Below are 17,438 nucleotides of genomic sequence, written 5' to 3' on the forward strand. Positions count from 1 at the left end.
ACTTGGAGTAAAATTTCTGGTGGTAGGAAATAAGTGTTGGAACAAGTTACCAAGCCATTGTTTAGTCTAAGGTGAGATAAGATGTCTTCCTGATATAATGGAAAATAAGATAATATGACTGTAATTCATTGCTGCTTCTGTTGCTCTTGGACACCTAACTCCTGCAGATTTTTTTTGGCTAATGGTTGAATGGCCTGAATCTGTCCCTTTTCTTTTTGAACTGCATAGTATAAAAACATAACATGCRTAAAAATACTGTTGTTGAGTCTGACTGAGGATCCATTTGGCTCAGTAAACATTTCCGACAGTGACCGTAAGCAAATGCTGTGAGATGGATATGAATAGGACTGTCATGATAAAGTTTTACTGTTTGTGGGCAGTCTGTTTTGCATCATAGTGATGAAATATTATGACTTGTTTAGCACTGTGGAGCAGTAAATACTTCTAAAGCTCTGAGCCTTTATAGTTAAAGGTTTACAGGCAGAGTTTGTGTAGTGTGGTGTGAAGGAGTAGCGTGGCAAGGGAAGTTCTGAATTTTGCTTTGTGGATGCACAAAATAAAATGAAATAGAGTAATGTCCCTCTAAATCAATCTCTTGAATGTGATGCTAGTCATACTCTGAGACCCCGATAAGCTATATTTAACCAGCTGAAGTGGGAATGGAGTAATTTTCTTCTAATTTTGCTTCTCTAGAGATAGAGCAGACTGATTCTTGCCAGATGTTTTTAAAACTGCTTGTGAAGAACTTTTTTTTTCATCTTGGTATTGGAGCATTTGCATAAAGGGGTATTTTTTAAAAACCTTTCCTTGAGATCTTCCTTCCTAACTACCTCTTCAGGTTTATGGTAACTTTACAGAAATCAGAAAGATCTAGGCATTGCCTTACTGTAGCACACTTTTAATTCCATGTAACTGATTGTCTTGCTGGCAATAGTGACCTTTTTGACTACATCACTGTAAAGGGCAAGATTGCAATTTATAATCTGATCTGTCTATAAGAAAAGTTTCTTGCGAAGCTTGATCGGTTTGTATTTAGCCTATACCTCAAAATGGGGACTTTTCTGTCCTTGAATGAAACTAGATGTGTTTGGTTTTGGCTTTTTTTTTTTTTAGTAAACCATCGATGTTCTCAATGAGTTTCATAAATCCATATCTAGGAATTATCATTGTTTAGTGTTACAGGTTACTATTCCATACATAAAATCTGCATATCCTAGCTTTAGTATTATTCCTTTGTTAATCTTTTGCCATGCGAGATCTGACCTCCTTCCAACTATTTTTGTACGGTTTCTTAGTTAACAATCTGTCCTCACACTGGTGATTGAATGCATAAGGTAATCACTATTTCGGTCATCCCTCAGGTCCCGACTTCAGACAGCCTTGTCCCCTCCTACAAACTCTGTTCTAGGATGCCGAGAGCTACTTCTTAYACTGATAGTGCTACTGGTTTACTGGCTGAAACTTTTTAGACTGTCCAGTTTGCCTTAATGGTATGCATGTGTTGCAACAGGGAGTATTTTTTGGAGAGCAGGCTTCTAAAACCCTTTACAGAGAGCTCCGGAGAGGACCAGAAAGACTGAAAGTCAAGTTGTAGCTGGGGGATTAAGCGTCTTYAAAACCCTTTTTCTGCTGAAGCATCCATCTAGTTTAATTACAGATTGCCTCAATATACGGAATCAGGAATGATTATGCAAAAGGATGGTTGAATAGGTAGCACAAAACGCTGTCCTGTATATGCAGGGTTTTTTACAGCTTAATAGTAGCACCAGTTATTTTTGAGCTGTTGCTGGCCTGTAGCAGTGTTCAGAGAGCCAGTGGCAGTGCAGTACATGAACCAAGTGCGTGGTGACCACAGCAGAACAAAATCAAACCTTGGTGTCCCTTGTTGGGTGAAATGAACTGATGAACATATTGGTTGAATAGGATACTGCTATGGTAACACCTTCTTCACCCCTTATCTTAGACATATAAGTCAGCATAAARAAATGTGCATTTACTGCATAGCATGTTTCTTGCTGAACTTTGGTAGTAAAAAGGAAAACATGAAAGCAGCAGTATCACAGTTTCTAAGATTATACCTCGTACGCATGATCCCTGACCTCGAAAGCCTACCTTGAGTAAGCTCCCCACCTAGTTGCTTTCAGAAGCCTGGCTTCCCAGCTCAAGGTGCTGGGTAAAGAGCTAACTCGGCTCATGTCAAGGATGGCACAAAGTCAGGGCAGTGCAGAAAAGCATTACACGTAAATCTACAACTGCGTTTTGCCAGTGTCTCCAGACTCCGACTTCTGCTGCTCTTCCAGCCTTGACTCCTATAAGGTCCTGGCAATACAATAATAGCAGTTGGGGTTGCAAGTCCTGATCCTGAGCTTGTCCTCGGAGCTGAGCTAGTGTACTTCACTGCAGCTCARACTCTCATCGTTGCAGTTCTTCTGTTGCCATGTTTCAGTCCTTAATGGTATCACAATTCCGCACTAATTTCAGGGGCAAAGACAACCGGTTGTGTCAACTTTTGTGTAAATGGTACAAGTCTGATGCACAGTAAAGGCAAGGAGACAGATGAGTAGACAGAGGGTTGAACTTGTTTGCGTTAGAAATCAGGCAGGGACTGTTGCTGCCAGCCTTGCTCCTCCTTTTTCCTTCTTCCTAACGCAGATAAACTGAAGCTCTGCAGCACCCTGTACTGTCTCCTCTTGCTTTCTCATCCTTGCCTGAACTGCTCTCTCTCAGCAGTGCTGCTTTTGGCCTTCAACCTCCAACCTCCCCTGTTGCTTTAGAATTGAAAGGACAAAGCTTTATTGAACTTAACATCCTCTCTCCTCTCCGAACTGTCTGGAACAAGCCCCCCTCGGATTAGAGAGTGCTTGTGTTTTGCCCTGCTCTGCTACGGAGACTTCTTGCCTTTTTGATATTCAGTCACAGGCTTCCATCTCCTTTCTGACCAGCCCCTGTTTACTTCGCAGAATACAACGTTGCCATGGCAACAGGTTACTTTTCAAAGGGAACATCTTGTCATTATATTTAATCCACTGCAGCTGAAGAGGACTGAAATATTAAGTTGTTGTTGCTATGGATACTGCTTTGTTACATCAGTTTCTTTTGTGTCAGATTTCATATTCAGCGTTGGGTACTCTTTTTTCCCTTTCCCATAGAATAAACACAGAGCGCCTTTCCATTATTATTGTAATTGCTTTCCACCAATATAATTTAGTTTAGAAGTCTACAGTGCGTTTTAGTTTCCATAGCAAGAATTTTCTTTCCATTTGCAGCCCATTCCTGGGGAGGCGGAAACTGTCTGAAAAGTGTTTAACGGACTGTGTGCCCTTGCAGGGTAATCAGCTCTGTGGCTTTTAAAAGCGTGCTGCAGTGCAGGCTGAAAGAGCTTTCTGTCCCTTCAACAAATAGCTGCTGCGCAGCAGCTGAAGTCTTCCCTCAGTCCAGTTGCTTACCTTTGGGGTGGRCATGCAATCAGGGAATGGTAAATGAGTGATGAAAAGGTGCAGAGAAATTTCTCTCTTGACATGTGATTTTCATGTGAYGGTGAGATAGCCTTATTGGCTTTCCCCAGCTAACTCCACGTGAATGCGGTTAAGAGCCTAAGTCCCATCCAGAACTTTGCTCCCATCTTTGCAATTAYGTATAGGATGCTGCAGCCTGTGCAGTTTTGATTCTTAAATAAAATGTTTTATTATTCATAATCAGTGTGATGCAAGCGAAGGAATCGGGAGTTGGGGAATATTTTGACTGCTGTTTGTTTTACTTAACATTTATTAAAAGATTAATACTCACTTTAGTGTGGAATTATCTAGGTTTGTATAAGCATAAGGTACAAAAATGTTACTGGCTCATAAAACTTTTTTAATGGAAAACCTGAATAGAATGTGAATCTGAAAAATAATTGTTTTCTTGGTTGAACTGTATCTTGCTTTATTCCATTATTCTTTGCATGGGCAACACCAGGACTCTCAGTTCTTGGCCTTGGTCATCTAAATAAGATTCTGGGATTTTTCAGCTGAACTTGCTAATTCTGAGGGTCTGCAATAGTTTTGCAATACAGCAAAAGCTGTAGAGGATTATGTTCCTTACTTGAGTACTTGAAACAATATATTTAGAGGCTAAAATAAGTGGGTAATGTTTTAACCAGTGAACCACATGACCCTTCCCATGAGGGATATATTTCCTTTTCAAGCTTTGGTTCTACTTCTACTTTTGTTTCTACACTTTTCTGTTCAGATGCAGGTCTGTAGTTCTGGGGGATTTATTAGAGAAAAACTGTTTCCTAGCAAACAGTTGAGAATTTTGCAGCTTTCTAGTACTTTAGTGTGTTCCAGTTTTGATGCAAGGAAAAACAACTATTCCATGATGGCATCATGAGATGCAAAAATTCTTTATTTCTGCTGGCTGTTAGCATGCAGCTGAGGGTCTGAACGTCCTCTGCTCACTGGGACTGATACGCTGAGGCAAGTCCGTGTCCACGGTCGCAGTTGAGCCTCTTTGCAATGGTCTTCTGAGACCTCATTGAGRTATTTTTGCTAGTCCTCTTTCAGGACACTGAGTCGTGGGGCAGAAAGGTACTCTGGAATGAAGAGTGGATATGTTTGTTTTTCTCACTGTCCAAACCTGTGAAGCAGAGGCAGAGAGTGGAAGCAAGGTTAGCTAGGGCAGCCATTACTCCATCTCTCTGGGATTTTTTTTCCTACCTAACCCCCCCCCCCAAAAAAAAAAAAAAAAAAAACCCTTAATTTTCCATTTAAGTACAAAATCTATTTGTACAGCCTTTGGCTAGTGTGTGAAGCATTGTACCTGGCAGACACTGTGTAGGCATGTTTTGGGTTTGACTTGCACTGACTAGTAGAGATGCTGGCTTTAAAACGAGTTCTGGGAATAAAGCAAGAACATCAGCTTTTTCTGTTGTCTGTTTCCCCTTTGTTCCTTACCAGGAAAAATTCTGACTCCTTATAGCTGAGAAATGTGTCATAATATTTCATTTCAACTCTGTAAATATAAAACTTGTTTTCTAGTTCAGTCATTTCTTCTATAACCTGCAAACAAGGGAACAGGGTCGGGTCATACCTTGCAGAAGTATCCATTAGGAGAGAAGAACATTTTGACACGTTCTCATTCTTTTCAGGAGACTTTTGGCACATATTTTTTAGTGTAGATCTGCTTCCAAGGAGGAAAGCGTTGTTTAGATATCAGAACATAAGGACTGGGTTTTTGCAAAACCGGTTTTTGTTCCTGTCTGACAGGTCCTCCTGTTATGTTCTCTTGGATAAAGTCCTTTCAGTGTCAATTGATGTAGTTTTCCCCCCCTTGTGCAACAGTGATGAATAAAATTTTCAGAATTACCAGTAAGGTGAAGTTTAATTCATTATAAGTTTGCAACATACTTTGAGATGAAAATGGTTATAAAAGTGCAAATGACCACCTCAAAAAATCTCCGGTAAGTACAGTAATAGCCTTTGTAACTTCTAGTGATATCCTTGACAGTTTGAATTTTCTGTTGTTGGTTTAGCACGGGGCTAGCAATTACAGTCTTGATTTTAATTTTTATGGTTTAAAGGAAATTCTTTCTCTTCCTCACTTATTCACCCTTCTGTGCTGACAGTGATCATAAGAAGAAACCCTACAAGGCAGCAGCTTACTTGTAAATGGATGTCACTATTCCTGTAACAGCAACTTGCAAGATTAATTAAAGCTTGCTGTTGCCAAGTTATCTGTTCGGTTTGTGGATGTGTGTGCACACTTTCTTGCCAGTGGGTTGAGACTCGCTTAAATGTCTTGCAGTCGTTGAAGTGTTTAATTCAAAAGTTTGTCTTTATTTAAAATGATGGCTATGAATTTTGTGGACCGTTTTATGTAACATGTAGAATGTAAATAAAAGATGTCTATGTGTTTAAATAAGCACAATTTGTAGGAAAAAAGAATATCTTCAGAATTTTGAATTTCCTTTGATATGGTTATGCTATCTTATAGGAGTCTTGGAAGGTGACTTAAGTTTTTTGGCTGTGGCTGCGTTCAGTACCCCAAATACAAATATGCAAGCACAAGTGCCGTTGTAGCTAGTGGTTTGGCTCTTGACAAGGGCTGAATATGTGAGGTTACAGCAGAGGTCTGTGAAGTCTTCTCTAAAATCAGGCCCTATGTATTAAGTTGTAGCCCTTGAAAAATCAATATTTCCAGTAAATACTTTTGGTATGCAGCTTTTTGCTCCTTATATTGTAATATATTTTACAAAGAAAAAGAATCAATGGACAGATGTTAGTAATAAAGATGTGATTTTGTTAGCCTTAAGTTAGCCTTTTCAGAAGTTAATAAGAAAAATAACTGCTGTCATGTCAGAGGTGTTATACTGGTTTATATTGGCTATCTTTAACTTCTGTTATTGCCAGAGTTCTTCTCTTGCAGCATAAAAGACAGAGTAGAGTTTTCTACCATGGGATGTGATGTTTCAGTGACTGCAACCAATGGTGCGATCAGTGCAGAACCCTTCAGAGTATAATCCTCGCTACATGGAGAACAACTCTGGAGTCTTTAGTTCTTGATATAAATATCTTTTCAACATGGCTGAAGAATAGGAGGGYCAAGTGTAATATGTAGAAGGGAGACCCTCTTTGGCTGAAATGAATCAAATTCACTTCTACTTCCTTTCAGCCAAATATTACAGGGCATGTTTTCTTGCTCTTACATTTTCCATGCTTCTGTGATGCTGTCTGATGTGATCTTAGCAAATGAATAACAGCAGCAGTAATTCATTTAACTTCCTAAAATGAGAGCTAGATAGTTTTGGGTGTGAGATCCAAAGTCACTTGACTGGTGGTTTTTCATGAACTCTGACTGGAAGAAGAGGAATCATTTTTGCGGATTCTGGTAACTCAAGGTTCTGTGTCCTTCAAAAATTAATACCCCAAACATTTTTATTTAAAACTTTCTCTTTCAGATTGAAAATCACCACAAAGGTGTTCATAAGGCAAGATGATACTTCCCTTGTATTGATCTGCAGGATAGCGCTTAGCATGTGGACTGTGTTATTTTAGGTTTAGTGTTGAAATGGGCATTGAATAGAATATAGTACTAGTAAAAGTCGRATGCCTGCCGGAAGGTGTTTCTCCGCATAACAGGGTTTTGAGTTGGCTGACTGAAGCATAGAGCAGTTCAAAGCTTTGGAGGACTGTAGAGACTTTAAAAGGATCTTGATTAGAAGTCAGTGTTACATTGAGCTGTGTTGCATGGGTCTAAACATTCAAAAAGGAGGTGGATGCATGTCCTAATATCCGCTGCCTGATGCCTTCTTGCTGCTGTGAGGACAGGTCATACTAGGGAATTATCCTCCTCTTGATTTAAGCTGCTTGCTGCTTGACCAAAAGCTCCAGGCATGTCCCATAGGTCTCTAGCATTTGCAGTGTGTGCTGTTATACTCCAGAATTTTATATATATATAAATACATATTTTTAATGCATTTTTGCTTCTCTTCCATTTGCATTAGAAATGCAGTGGTGAATCATGCAGAATATGATCCTAAATGTTGTTAATCATAATTCTTACTCTTTCCTGCTTCTTTCTTTTGCGCTAGGAGGTTAAACAGTACTCAAGGTGAAATCAGAGTTGGACCCAGTCATCAGGTAAGGGATTTTGTTTCTATTAATACCTAAAGGACATGTTTCTAGCCACTTGTTCTGTTTAAGGCACACATAGATGTTTACGTGTTTTAAGGAAGGATACAGGACTTTTAAGTGTATCTGTTAATATAGCTGATACAGGCTTAGCTGTAAATTTGCCTTCCCTTTCATGGTTGTCAGGTGTCAGTCTGGTGTCAGGTCTGACACTTTGYGTGTCCTAGTTGACCCATGCTTACACTTGTACTTGTGCATGCTCTCTTCTAATTTTTGCCTGGTAAATTGAGCATGGGCAATTGTGCTACTTCACCATACGAGTCATTGGGGCCTTGTGTGTTTAGTCATTCAATAGTTGTTGTCTTAAAATGAAAGCACTGTTTATAAGTGGAGCAGTTTTGGCAGCTGCTAGGGACAGACCTGTTTCTAAATACCCTCTTCCTCTGTTGCCATGTGCTAACAGCACCACCAGACTATCTCCTCCTGTCGGGCAAGAGGTTAGATGATCCTCACCCTTTTTCTTTGGATCATTTTGATACGAAGCACAGYTGAAATTCTCTAACTGGGAGGCACTGTAATTTTGGAGTGTTATTAAAATATCTTTTATGTCCGTATAGTATCTTATTTGTATTTTCCAGCAATTTTTTTATGTAGGTTTTCTTTTTACCTTCTGATCCTTTGAAGACAGGATAAGTTTAGATTTTAAAGATGGGGAAGCCTCAGTTTTATGATTTGATGGCTGTGAGAAGGAAGGGAGGGAAAAAAAAAATAAGATCTTAAAACCAGTGTAGTACCTTTAGTCATTTTGAGTTATTAAACAGAAATTAAGAAAGCATTTTGAATGAGTTCACTGGGAAGCAGAATGAGGTTAGGACTTCAATGTTAGTTTAGGACATTGGTTCTAATTTATTTGGGAGAAATCCTTCATGAGCGTTGAAAATAATCTGCTCTTAAAGAGCATTAACATACAGCTGCTTTCAGTGAACAACTGCTTCTGACAACTGAGGCCAGGTCTGTCACTGGGAACTGAGTGCCCCTCTCTACCTGTAGGATTGACTTTGTGCTAAGTGATAGGTTTGTTGGGTCCGAGTGATGAATTTCTAAGTCTTGTTAAACATCTAGGGAAAATAAACATTTGCGTAATTTGTGCAACATCCTTGAAGATGTTTTGTATTTAAAGAAAAAAGTTCTTGGTAATTAAACCTCGATGATTCTTTTCATTAGTCATAATACAAGTACTGTAAATGGTACCTCCAAAGCAACTTTCATCTCAGATTCTCATCTAATATTTTGGCAGGTATGAGTCACTTGTGCTGTAAGGTATAATTACCAGATACGTTTATGGATGGAAAGAATTAGGTACAAAGAAGGCCCACTAAATTAGAATACATTTAACTTTTGATTGCTCAATATTTTAAACTTCTATAGTCCTTTCACTCACTTGCTGAGCATCCACATTCCTGACAGGTATCCTTGCTAAGAAGGTATATTCTCATCTTGTTAATTAACATAGCCATATCTCTCGAGATTATATCTTGTTCCTAGGTTTTGGCTGAGGTAGGAGGATTGAAGATCACTTTCCTTTGTAGTCTGATTCAGTCTGTGGAAAGTATGAACATATCCTCTTCTACAATTTTGCTGAGCTTCGTTAACTCAGCATATGGATTTGCTTCCCTCCACTCACCTTGCTCAGCATAAGGTATACATAGCAGATCCAAAACCAAAACCCTGAGATCCTGCTCTTGGGTTCTGCTGAATAGCTGTTACCTTCCTTTTCCTCAAATCAGACATGCTATACAGAGTAGAGGACTGTTGGTTTGTTATTACACCAAGTACACAGCTGTCTCAAACCACTGCTTATATTGTAATAGCAACTATGGACACAAGTGAAGGTAAATGTTTTTTAGAAGCATGCTTGTTCTCAAAATTCTCATGCATATAAGGAGGAGAGTGGTTAGTGGGTCTCTGCTAAGTGTTCTGCTATGAAAACTTTAATCTAACAGATTAATGACCAGAAGTGGTGTTCTTGGGAGTAACTCTAGTAACTAAGCATGTTCCTAGGGTACAGAAGGATGAGTGCTAGTGCTGGTGACCCTGGTCACTGGAAGGAGGTTACTAGCATGTATAGCTCTCATAGAAGTCTCATCTTGAAGAGATTTCTTCTTGATTCTTTCTTGATAAGATTTCTCATCTCTCGACGAGAATRCTTGCTTATCCTTCTCCAGAAGAGAAGTTCAATGACACATAGGTTTTCCCAGGGAAGAAGTAAAATAAARTACAGATGAAAGAGCAGAACATGAAAGACATCTGAACCTGTGACTTGTAATTACTGGCTATGTATAAATGTTGCCTCTCACATATGTTCAGTGTTGTAAGTATAGGAGGTAATTATAGGGCTTTTAAAAGCTGTTTCCGAAGAGGCTCTCAGCTATTTTATCCTATTGCAGTAGGTGACTAAAGATGCTAATTAGGTCTCTAGGTACAGTTTGATACTCATTTAGTGGCAGAGTTCCTTTCACCGAACTCTCTCACTTTTAGGAAATTTCTTTTGGTTCACTTTGGGGCTTTAATAATTTACTGAGAACTTCTTTGTAAACTTAATGTCAAATGTGTGGGTTTTTTACTGAGGAATTGAAATGGAACACATCTGAGCTAGCCACATTCTTCCTGTCTTTCATAGCGGTATGTTATATCAATATGTCTAAAAGGAGTTGTAACAGCATTTTTTTGACAGGTAAACTGTTTGCCTCCTTGAGGGTAAACTGCCCCACAATGTTTGATTTATATAATGAAGGACTACATATGCAGTACAAAATGGTTTAATTCTAAGCTGTGGTGCTTCTAGAGAGTTGATTATGCTTGGCATGTATATATACAGAAGGGCTTTGATACTGGTGGACTGAGAGATGGTGCTAACCCTGTGTGTAATGGTAAGAAAATCAATTGTCCTTTTAAAAGAAGGAATGCTTGGATGAAGTGATTAGATGTGGGCTTGACTACCCAATTTCCCATAAACTTCTGAAACTTGGATCAAATCACTTCACCAGCTGTTGTCAAGTATCTTCCATCAATGAGATGGTATTATCCCAGGGAATGCACACCTTGACCATTATTAACACCACTTGTGTGTACTTTTCATTTTTTCTAGGCTAAGCTTCCTGATCTGCAGCCATTTCCTTCCCCGGATGGTGACACCGTGACACAGCATGAGGAACTTGTGTGGATGCCAGGAGTCAATGACTGTGACTTGCTTATGTACCTTAGGGCAGCGAGGTAATTACAGCCGAGGTAGTCCCAATGTCTTCAGAGTGCTCTAGTGGAAAAATGGGCCGCTGCTGTGTGTGGTTGGCTATGTCACTCCTTCGTATTCCTTTTCGTTGTAGCCTGGATGTCAACCAGACAAACTGAAACAATCAGTTTGATACAAGGATGCTCTGTTTTGACGGTCAGGCCAACACAGAGCATCTCCATTGGCTTTTACTTTGGAATTTAAAACACAAAGCCAGTAGCATATGCTAGCACAATAGTAGAAGCATTAAGTGTATTGTGTAACAAGGGAAGTAACTGCTATGAGTGGATTAACCCTGGAAGAATAGGATTTCTTCAAGGACTAAATATTTTTCTTTAATGAGCTCTAGTTTGTATTTCAGTTTGATACAGATCTCTGGTATGCCTAGTAGGTTAATCAGACAAAGGAATATCAGGTGTCTACATTAGTGGGCCTCATAACACTTTGGAATGTGAGTAAATAAATCGCTTTTGGTTTGCAAGAAATTAGTGTTGTGGGGAATCTGCAATCTAAAAGTTTTCTAGCATAATGAAACTAAAAAATACAATGACTGGTGTGCTGTCTCTGGCAAGACTGACCTCGTGCATGCAGGTTATCTCCCCCATAATACTGATCAGGTTTTGCCACTACTGCAGTGCAGATTTTTTTTTTTAATTGATAAAATCCACTTGGATTGTTTTTTAAGTCTRAATTATTAATTATTCAGGTGACTCAGGTTTGCAGAATAAATGGTAATGTTCATGTGGTGCCTCATTTTACTTGTTTCTGCAGTATTGCAAGGTGCTGAAATCTGTGATTTATGATGTAAATATACTGTTTGTGTATTGCACCTGTCCATCAAACAAGTTGAAGCATTTAAACGTGTTTTTTTTTTTCCTCCTCAAACTATAAAGGAGCATGGCAGCTTTTGCAGGCATGTGTGATGGAGGATCTACAGAAGATGGTTGCGTTGCAGCCTCCCGTGATGACACTACACTTAATGCACTCAATACAGTAAGTATACAGAACTACTGTATGGAAAAATAGCCTTTGTCTTTATTTGTTAACTACTAAAGGTGTGTAGTGCCCATAAAATATTTAGTAGATAAAATTTCAGTGACAAGTTTTTGGGTGATGGCTGTAAGAGCAGAGTGTGAATGTTCTGTACAGGAAGCAGCTCRAGTGAAGTACGCCAGCTGGAAAGGTTACTTACTGTACTGACACCTGACCTGGCCATTGGGCTTCTCATTCAGTCCAACTAGCTTCTAGCTGTAGAATAGTATTAGTTGCTTCATACAAGGAAATTCTATTGCCATAATCCCCTTCCCCTGTGGAATTTTTCCCAGACGTGATCCAGTCTTCATTATCATTTATATTTTGATGCATATATGTCCAATTATCTCTTGCATAAACATAATATGTGTAGTTAGTATTACTAGGTGCTTATGTAGATGCATACGTACTTTGAGATGCTTACGCAGTTTCTTTCAGCGCGGCCACAATTACTGTGGTGTGGTGTGGGTTGTTTATCTTCCCCTGCCCCCGGCCACTAACAGTCAGTAAATAATGATGTGTGAAATGGTATCTTAAGAATCAGGCTGAAAAAACTCATGTCTGGCATTCTGTGGTCTTTAGTAGCATAGTGAAATCTCTAAGCCGACCTTTGTTGCATCTTTGTTGTTTCCTTCTGTGTAACTGGTGCTTTGTTACTCTGAGGAAACATTGTCACATCTTCTGACTTTACCAACACACAGTTTTTCCTCTTTTTATGTCACCTCATATCCACAAAACATATCTTGGCCTGAACAGTTGAGTTCTGTTCTGTCATCTTCATGATTTTTTGCTACATTCTAATTATTTCCTCTTGTGAAAACTTTGGAAAGGATAGGACAGGACATGCCCTTTCCTGAATGAGTGTCTAGCTAAACCTGTAGAACACTTCAGGGGCCATCACGCTACATATGGACAGGACCCATATCCAGTTGATAGGACTGTAAGCTAGGAGCAGCTTCAGTTGAGCATGKTTTTTTGTGAAACTGCCAAGGGAGGATACTGTGTGGGGCTTCAGATTTAATTTTTAAAGATACCCTTTCTGAAAAGTAGTTTTAAGACTGTTCTGCCTCAGTGTCCAGCAGTGTAGCTATCTACAGTGACTCATACATCACTTTGCTCACAGTTCCCGAGGCTCAAAAAATTTGTTTTCATTCAGTTAAGATAAATCATCGAGTGATACCACCAGAAAAACAACTTAGTATGTTGTACTCCTGCAGTTAGTTAATGTAAAATAACACCACCCCCTAACAACAATGTTGATCTTTGCCTCTGTTTGCTATGGTGTAATTATTTACAGCTGTGTGGTTTTTAGACATTTATTTATAAAATTCTTATAACAACTGTCTGCAAGGTTTTACACATATCGGGAATCAAGTGATAATCACTACAACAGAACAAACTGTCTGTTCCTTTAGGGAAATAGTATCCTAAGCATGTTGTTATCTGGTTATTCTATTAAAGTGGGTAAAACTGACTCTTATTAAATTAATGACATCTATTAAATATGTTTAACTGATTCTTTGCTCTCAGTAAAGCATCTCCTTACATGAAGCTATTGCAGAACTCTGATACCCTTTTATGCACCATATCAAATACTTCAGGCATTAAAAAAGCTCAGTGTGTGTAAGCTGTAGACCAGTTTGTAACTGGCCAAGTCCATGGTTAGAGATGTATAATTTGATATTTACAATTAAGCTAAAACACCTGTGTTCTTAACATGCAAATTATATTACTTATGTCACGTTAGCCAAAACCACTTTCATTGTTTTGTTTCTTCTGTGTGACGTGTGTTTAATGGAGCGTGTTGATTCTTTAGTCTGATTTCCTGCAACAGACCAGTGTGGAATAAGGATAAGATCTAAAACATTCCCCTATAGCATTAAAAAAAAAAAAAAAAGTATAACACCATTATTCTGATTGTTCTGCAAAATTATTTAAACATAGCAATCAGCTGAAATCAAAGATTAAATTCTTGTTTCCAACTTAAATGCTTCCTTGTTGGTCTCCCTTTGTTTCATCTGCAAAGTTGAATGTTGTTTCTCAATTGGCTTCACAGTGCACTTCAGAATAACTCAGGTAAAGGTGGATATTACAATCTTAGTCTTTTGGTCCCTTTCCTAAAGATAACCAGCATGTTAAACCTTTTTGCAGTGTTTGAGAAGAATTGCATTTAAGTTTGTTGCACATCCACATCAGTTTCTCATCTGTTTTACACTGTATTTCCTTCCTTTCCCTTGGGATGGATGCCATCTGGTTCTGGTGGCTTATCACTCTTGAGTATTCCATAACATCCTTCTTAGAAACTCACATCTCTGTTAAGGCCAATAATCATCAAAGACCTCTTGGAATTGGAATTTCTTTCCCTCTGTCATCTATAATAGAAGTCTACTACAGAAAATTCATGCAACTACAGTGTTTCACTGTCTTCTTTAATTGCCCCCTTGAATCCCTTGGGAATCTAAGGAACCTGTAGTTGCACTTGCAGACTTCTTGCCTCTAAGACTTAGATCTGTCCCGATATATCTTATTTCTGTTCTTCTGAACCCTTTCGCTTTGTATTTCTAGTGCGTATCTATCTTAGAAGATCAGTGCTGATTCATTGTCTGAATGGGGAAGGGCTTCACACCCCTAAAATAAAAGCACCATATAAACTCTTAATTTATTCTTTTAAGAAGCTCATTTCAGTCCTCCTTTTGTGTGTAATATTTTTGACTGAGATATGCAAGTTGTATGCTTTTAAAATGGTGTCTTATTTATGCCCAGCCTCTGTGTTTACACTGTACATATCTTACTGTCCTGTCTGACAGGTAGCTCTTTCTCACGGTTTTTAAGTCTGCTGGTAAAAGTCTAGCTTGATAGAACTTGCAGTCGTCTCCTTCATTTCCCATGCGCGCGCCCCCGCCCCCCCCATCACATCTTAATGCGTAGTGGTTAGGCTTACTCAGCAGCGCTCTTAGTCGTCGCATGTGTTCACTTCAGCAAAAGCTGTGAGTTTTCTCCAAGTATGTTGCTGCAAGACCTCTGTTCCTCTCTGCACTACTTCTCAACCGTGCATTTGGACAATGTAGTTCTCAATAAAAATAGCCTGTCTGAACATGGATTGTTGTATTTCCAGGAAAAAACTGTGTAGACGGTTTGACCTTTATTGGTCTTGAAAAGTCCTTTGACTTCTGTGATGCTTGCTGATTTATCCACCCTTTGAAAATATCCTCTAATGTACCAGTATTAAAAAGCACTCTGTACTAATGCTGTTGATGTCAATTTTTAGAAAACAGTGAAAATACTTGAGTGAGTTTTGAAGTTTTCTAGAAGTGTTTTCTTGTCAAGGATGGTTCCACACTACCAAGTGGGGTATTTTTAAGAATATCTGACTTATTTCTGAGCCTCTACTTTTTTGACCAACTTAAAACTGTTTAAACGGATGATTTGTTGTCCTGACAATGTGGTGCCCTGTTTTTCTTTCTCTAGTTCATCTTTTTAAAACAAACATCAAATTTATCTGATAAATAACTTTTGAGAATCTTATGTTGCACTAAGTGTGTTTTTGTTTAGAAATTATGATATGTAACCCAGAAGATTAATGGAAAAAAATTGATATGGTAGGATTTCTTATTATGGAGATCCACTAAACTTTAGAGCAGCACTTCATTATAAATCATTCTTGACAAGTTCCTTTGCTAGTGTTTTATTTATGTAATAACAGATGCTGTAGCCCCCAGAATGGTTTATTGTTAATTATGCGAGGTAGAAGTGAAGAGCAGGGAAGGCATGGTGCAACGTGTGCGTGTGTGTGTATACACACACCCACACACCCCATAATACATATACACACACTCACAAATATATTGATTTATAAAAATAATATAATTCCTTCAGATGACTATTTACTTAATGTTACCAGTAAATTTGAACTCCCATTCTGTGGTTTTGCTATTGGAGGTTTTGTGCTGCATTTGTAATTGTGACTGTCTAGGAAGGAAATAAAGGCTGTATGAGTTCTCAGTTTGCGTGTGGAGATGATTGCCCTCCTGGTGAGCGTTGGCCGTCATACTGCAGAGGCGGGAGCATATCGCTTTCTGAAAGTCTTTGACCATGCTTCTTTTTTAGATAGGAGGGGACCTTTTTTGTTGCACTACCATAGAATAGGTACCAAGAGTGTTAGATGAAAAAATCGGCTGACTTTCTAATACTAGCTGTGTTGTGCTTTATTTAATATTCATGAACAAGAGGTTTTATTTGATGCAGTAGGCCTTAAAATATTAGTCATGTAAAGTGAAAACATGCAGATTCAGTTAACTTTTTTCCAAGCTTCAGAATTGAATCRTAATGCATGAGGCCATTGTTGCTGGTGAAATGGTAGATGATGGAAACATCTTAATCTTTTTTTTTTATAGCTACTTATTTTCTCTTACCTTGTGAACTAAAGAGCTGCTTTGCTTGAAGACAGAACTTTTCTTAATAAGTAAAAAGGGAAACATAAATGCTAATTTGAGTTACTCCTGAACCTTCTTTTTAATCACTGAACAACATTATGGCATTCTGTGGGGCAGCATGGTTAATGTGAAAGTTTAATGTTTATTATTCGGTAGTAATATATTTTGCCTTTTTAGCCCTTCTGGGCTTTCAGTGAGAATAAGGATCATTTTTCATAATCAAGATATTGTCCAACGCCCTCCAAAAGAAAAAAGAACGTTATATTTAAAAGATATATCTGTGGAGATCTTTAGTAAGAAGATCATACAGGAGAGTCAGGACTTAAAACCAGCCTCCTGTTGTTTTGTCTGTTCCAAGGTAACTGAAATATTTGGAAATCATTAGAAACTATTAGAAATCATTTCTTTTCCAAGTCAGGACGGTTTAATTAACTGTCTTATTTTGGTCATCATTCATTTTTTTTGCAAGCGCATGGCCTATTCTAGTGATATGTTCAGTGTGGAAAGCATTTGCTGCTGTTTTGTCTTCCTCTGTAGGAGGGAGAAAAAAAGTCTTATGAAAGTATTTTAAAAAATAGCAGTAGAGTTAATGTGTTGAAGCCACTGTGTTTCACTTGCGGATAAAATTCTTTTCTAATACATGCAACTGGCGGGTAACCTGGCCCATGCATGAAGCACGGGGAGAAGGAGTTCCAGCTTTCAAATGAAAGTAAAGACAGCCCTGCACCGTAATTTCGTGGTAGGATCAAATTCAAGCGTGTTCAGACAAGCAGGTGAAACTCTATTTATATTTAGTGTGTCCTTGTCCTCCTGCACTCCAACTCTTGATTCCAATCAGGCATTACATATTGCAACGTCAGCTCTGGCATTACATTTTGCAAACTTCCCCTAGACATAGGAAACTTAATACTTGAGCATTCCTTCACTGTGGGACTTGGAGCTTACTGGAGGTGTGACCCTAATTGGCTTGGATGAGGAACATCCTTCTTGTCTACTCCGTATTCTCCATCTAACCAGGCAGTGCCAAAACATGCAAGTCAGTTATTAGGCTGTGGCCTGCAGTGTCAGACCGCT

The 17,438-nt window shown here is 38.7% G+C and overlaps 1 protein-coding gene across 3 annotated transcripts in view; it reads left to right on the forward strand.

Moving 5' to 3' along the window:
• The window catches only part of RERE (arginine-glutamic acid dipeptide repeats), a 172,303-nt gene that overhangs the window by 60,725 nt on the left and 94,140 nt on the right, over positions 1–17,438 (forward strand). For all 3 annotated transcript variants that reach the window (XM_026074072.1, XM_026074070.1, XM_026074071.1), the window contains 3 exons: positions 7,571–7,619; positions 10,759–10,883; positions 11,793–11,892. In XM_026074072.1, the coding sequence (XP_025929857.1) occupies positions 7,571–7,619; positions 10,759–10,883; positions 11,793–11,892 (274 nt within the window). The remainder of the gene's footprint in view (positions 1–7,570; positions 7,620–10,758; positions 10,884–11,792; positions 11,893–17,438) is intronic.

This window comes from Apteryx rowi, unplaced genomic scaffold (assembly GCF_003343035.1).
Source record: "Apteryx rowi isolate R43461 unplaced genomic scaffold, aptRow1 scaffold_38, whole genome shotgun sequence".
Taxonomy (NCBI): domain Eukaryota; kingdom Metazoa; phylum Chordata; class Aves; order Apterygiformes; family Apterygidae; genus Apteryx; species Apteryx rowi.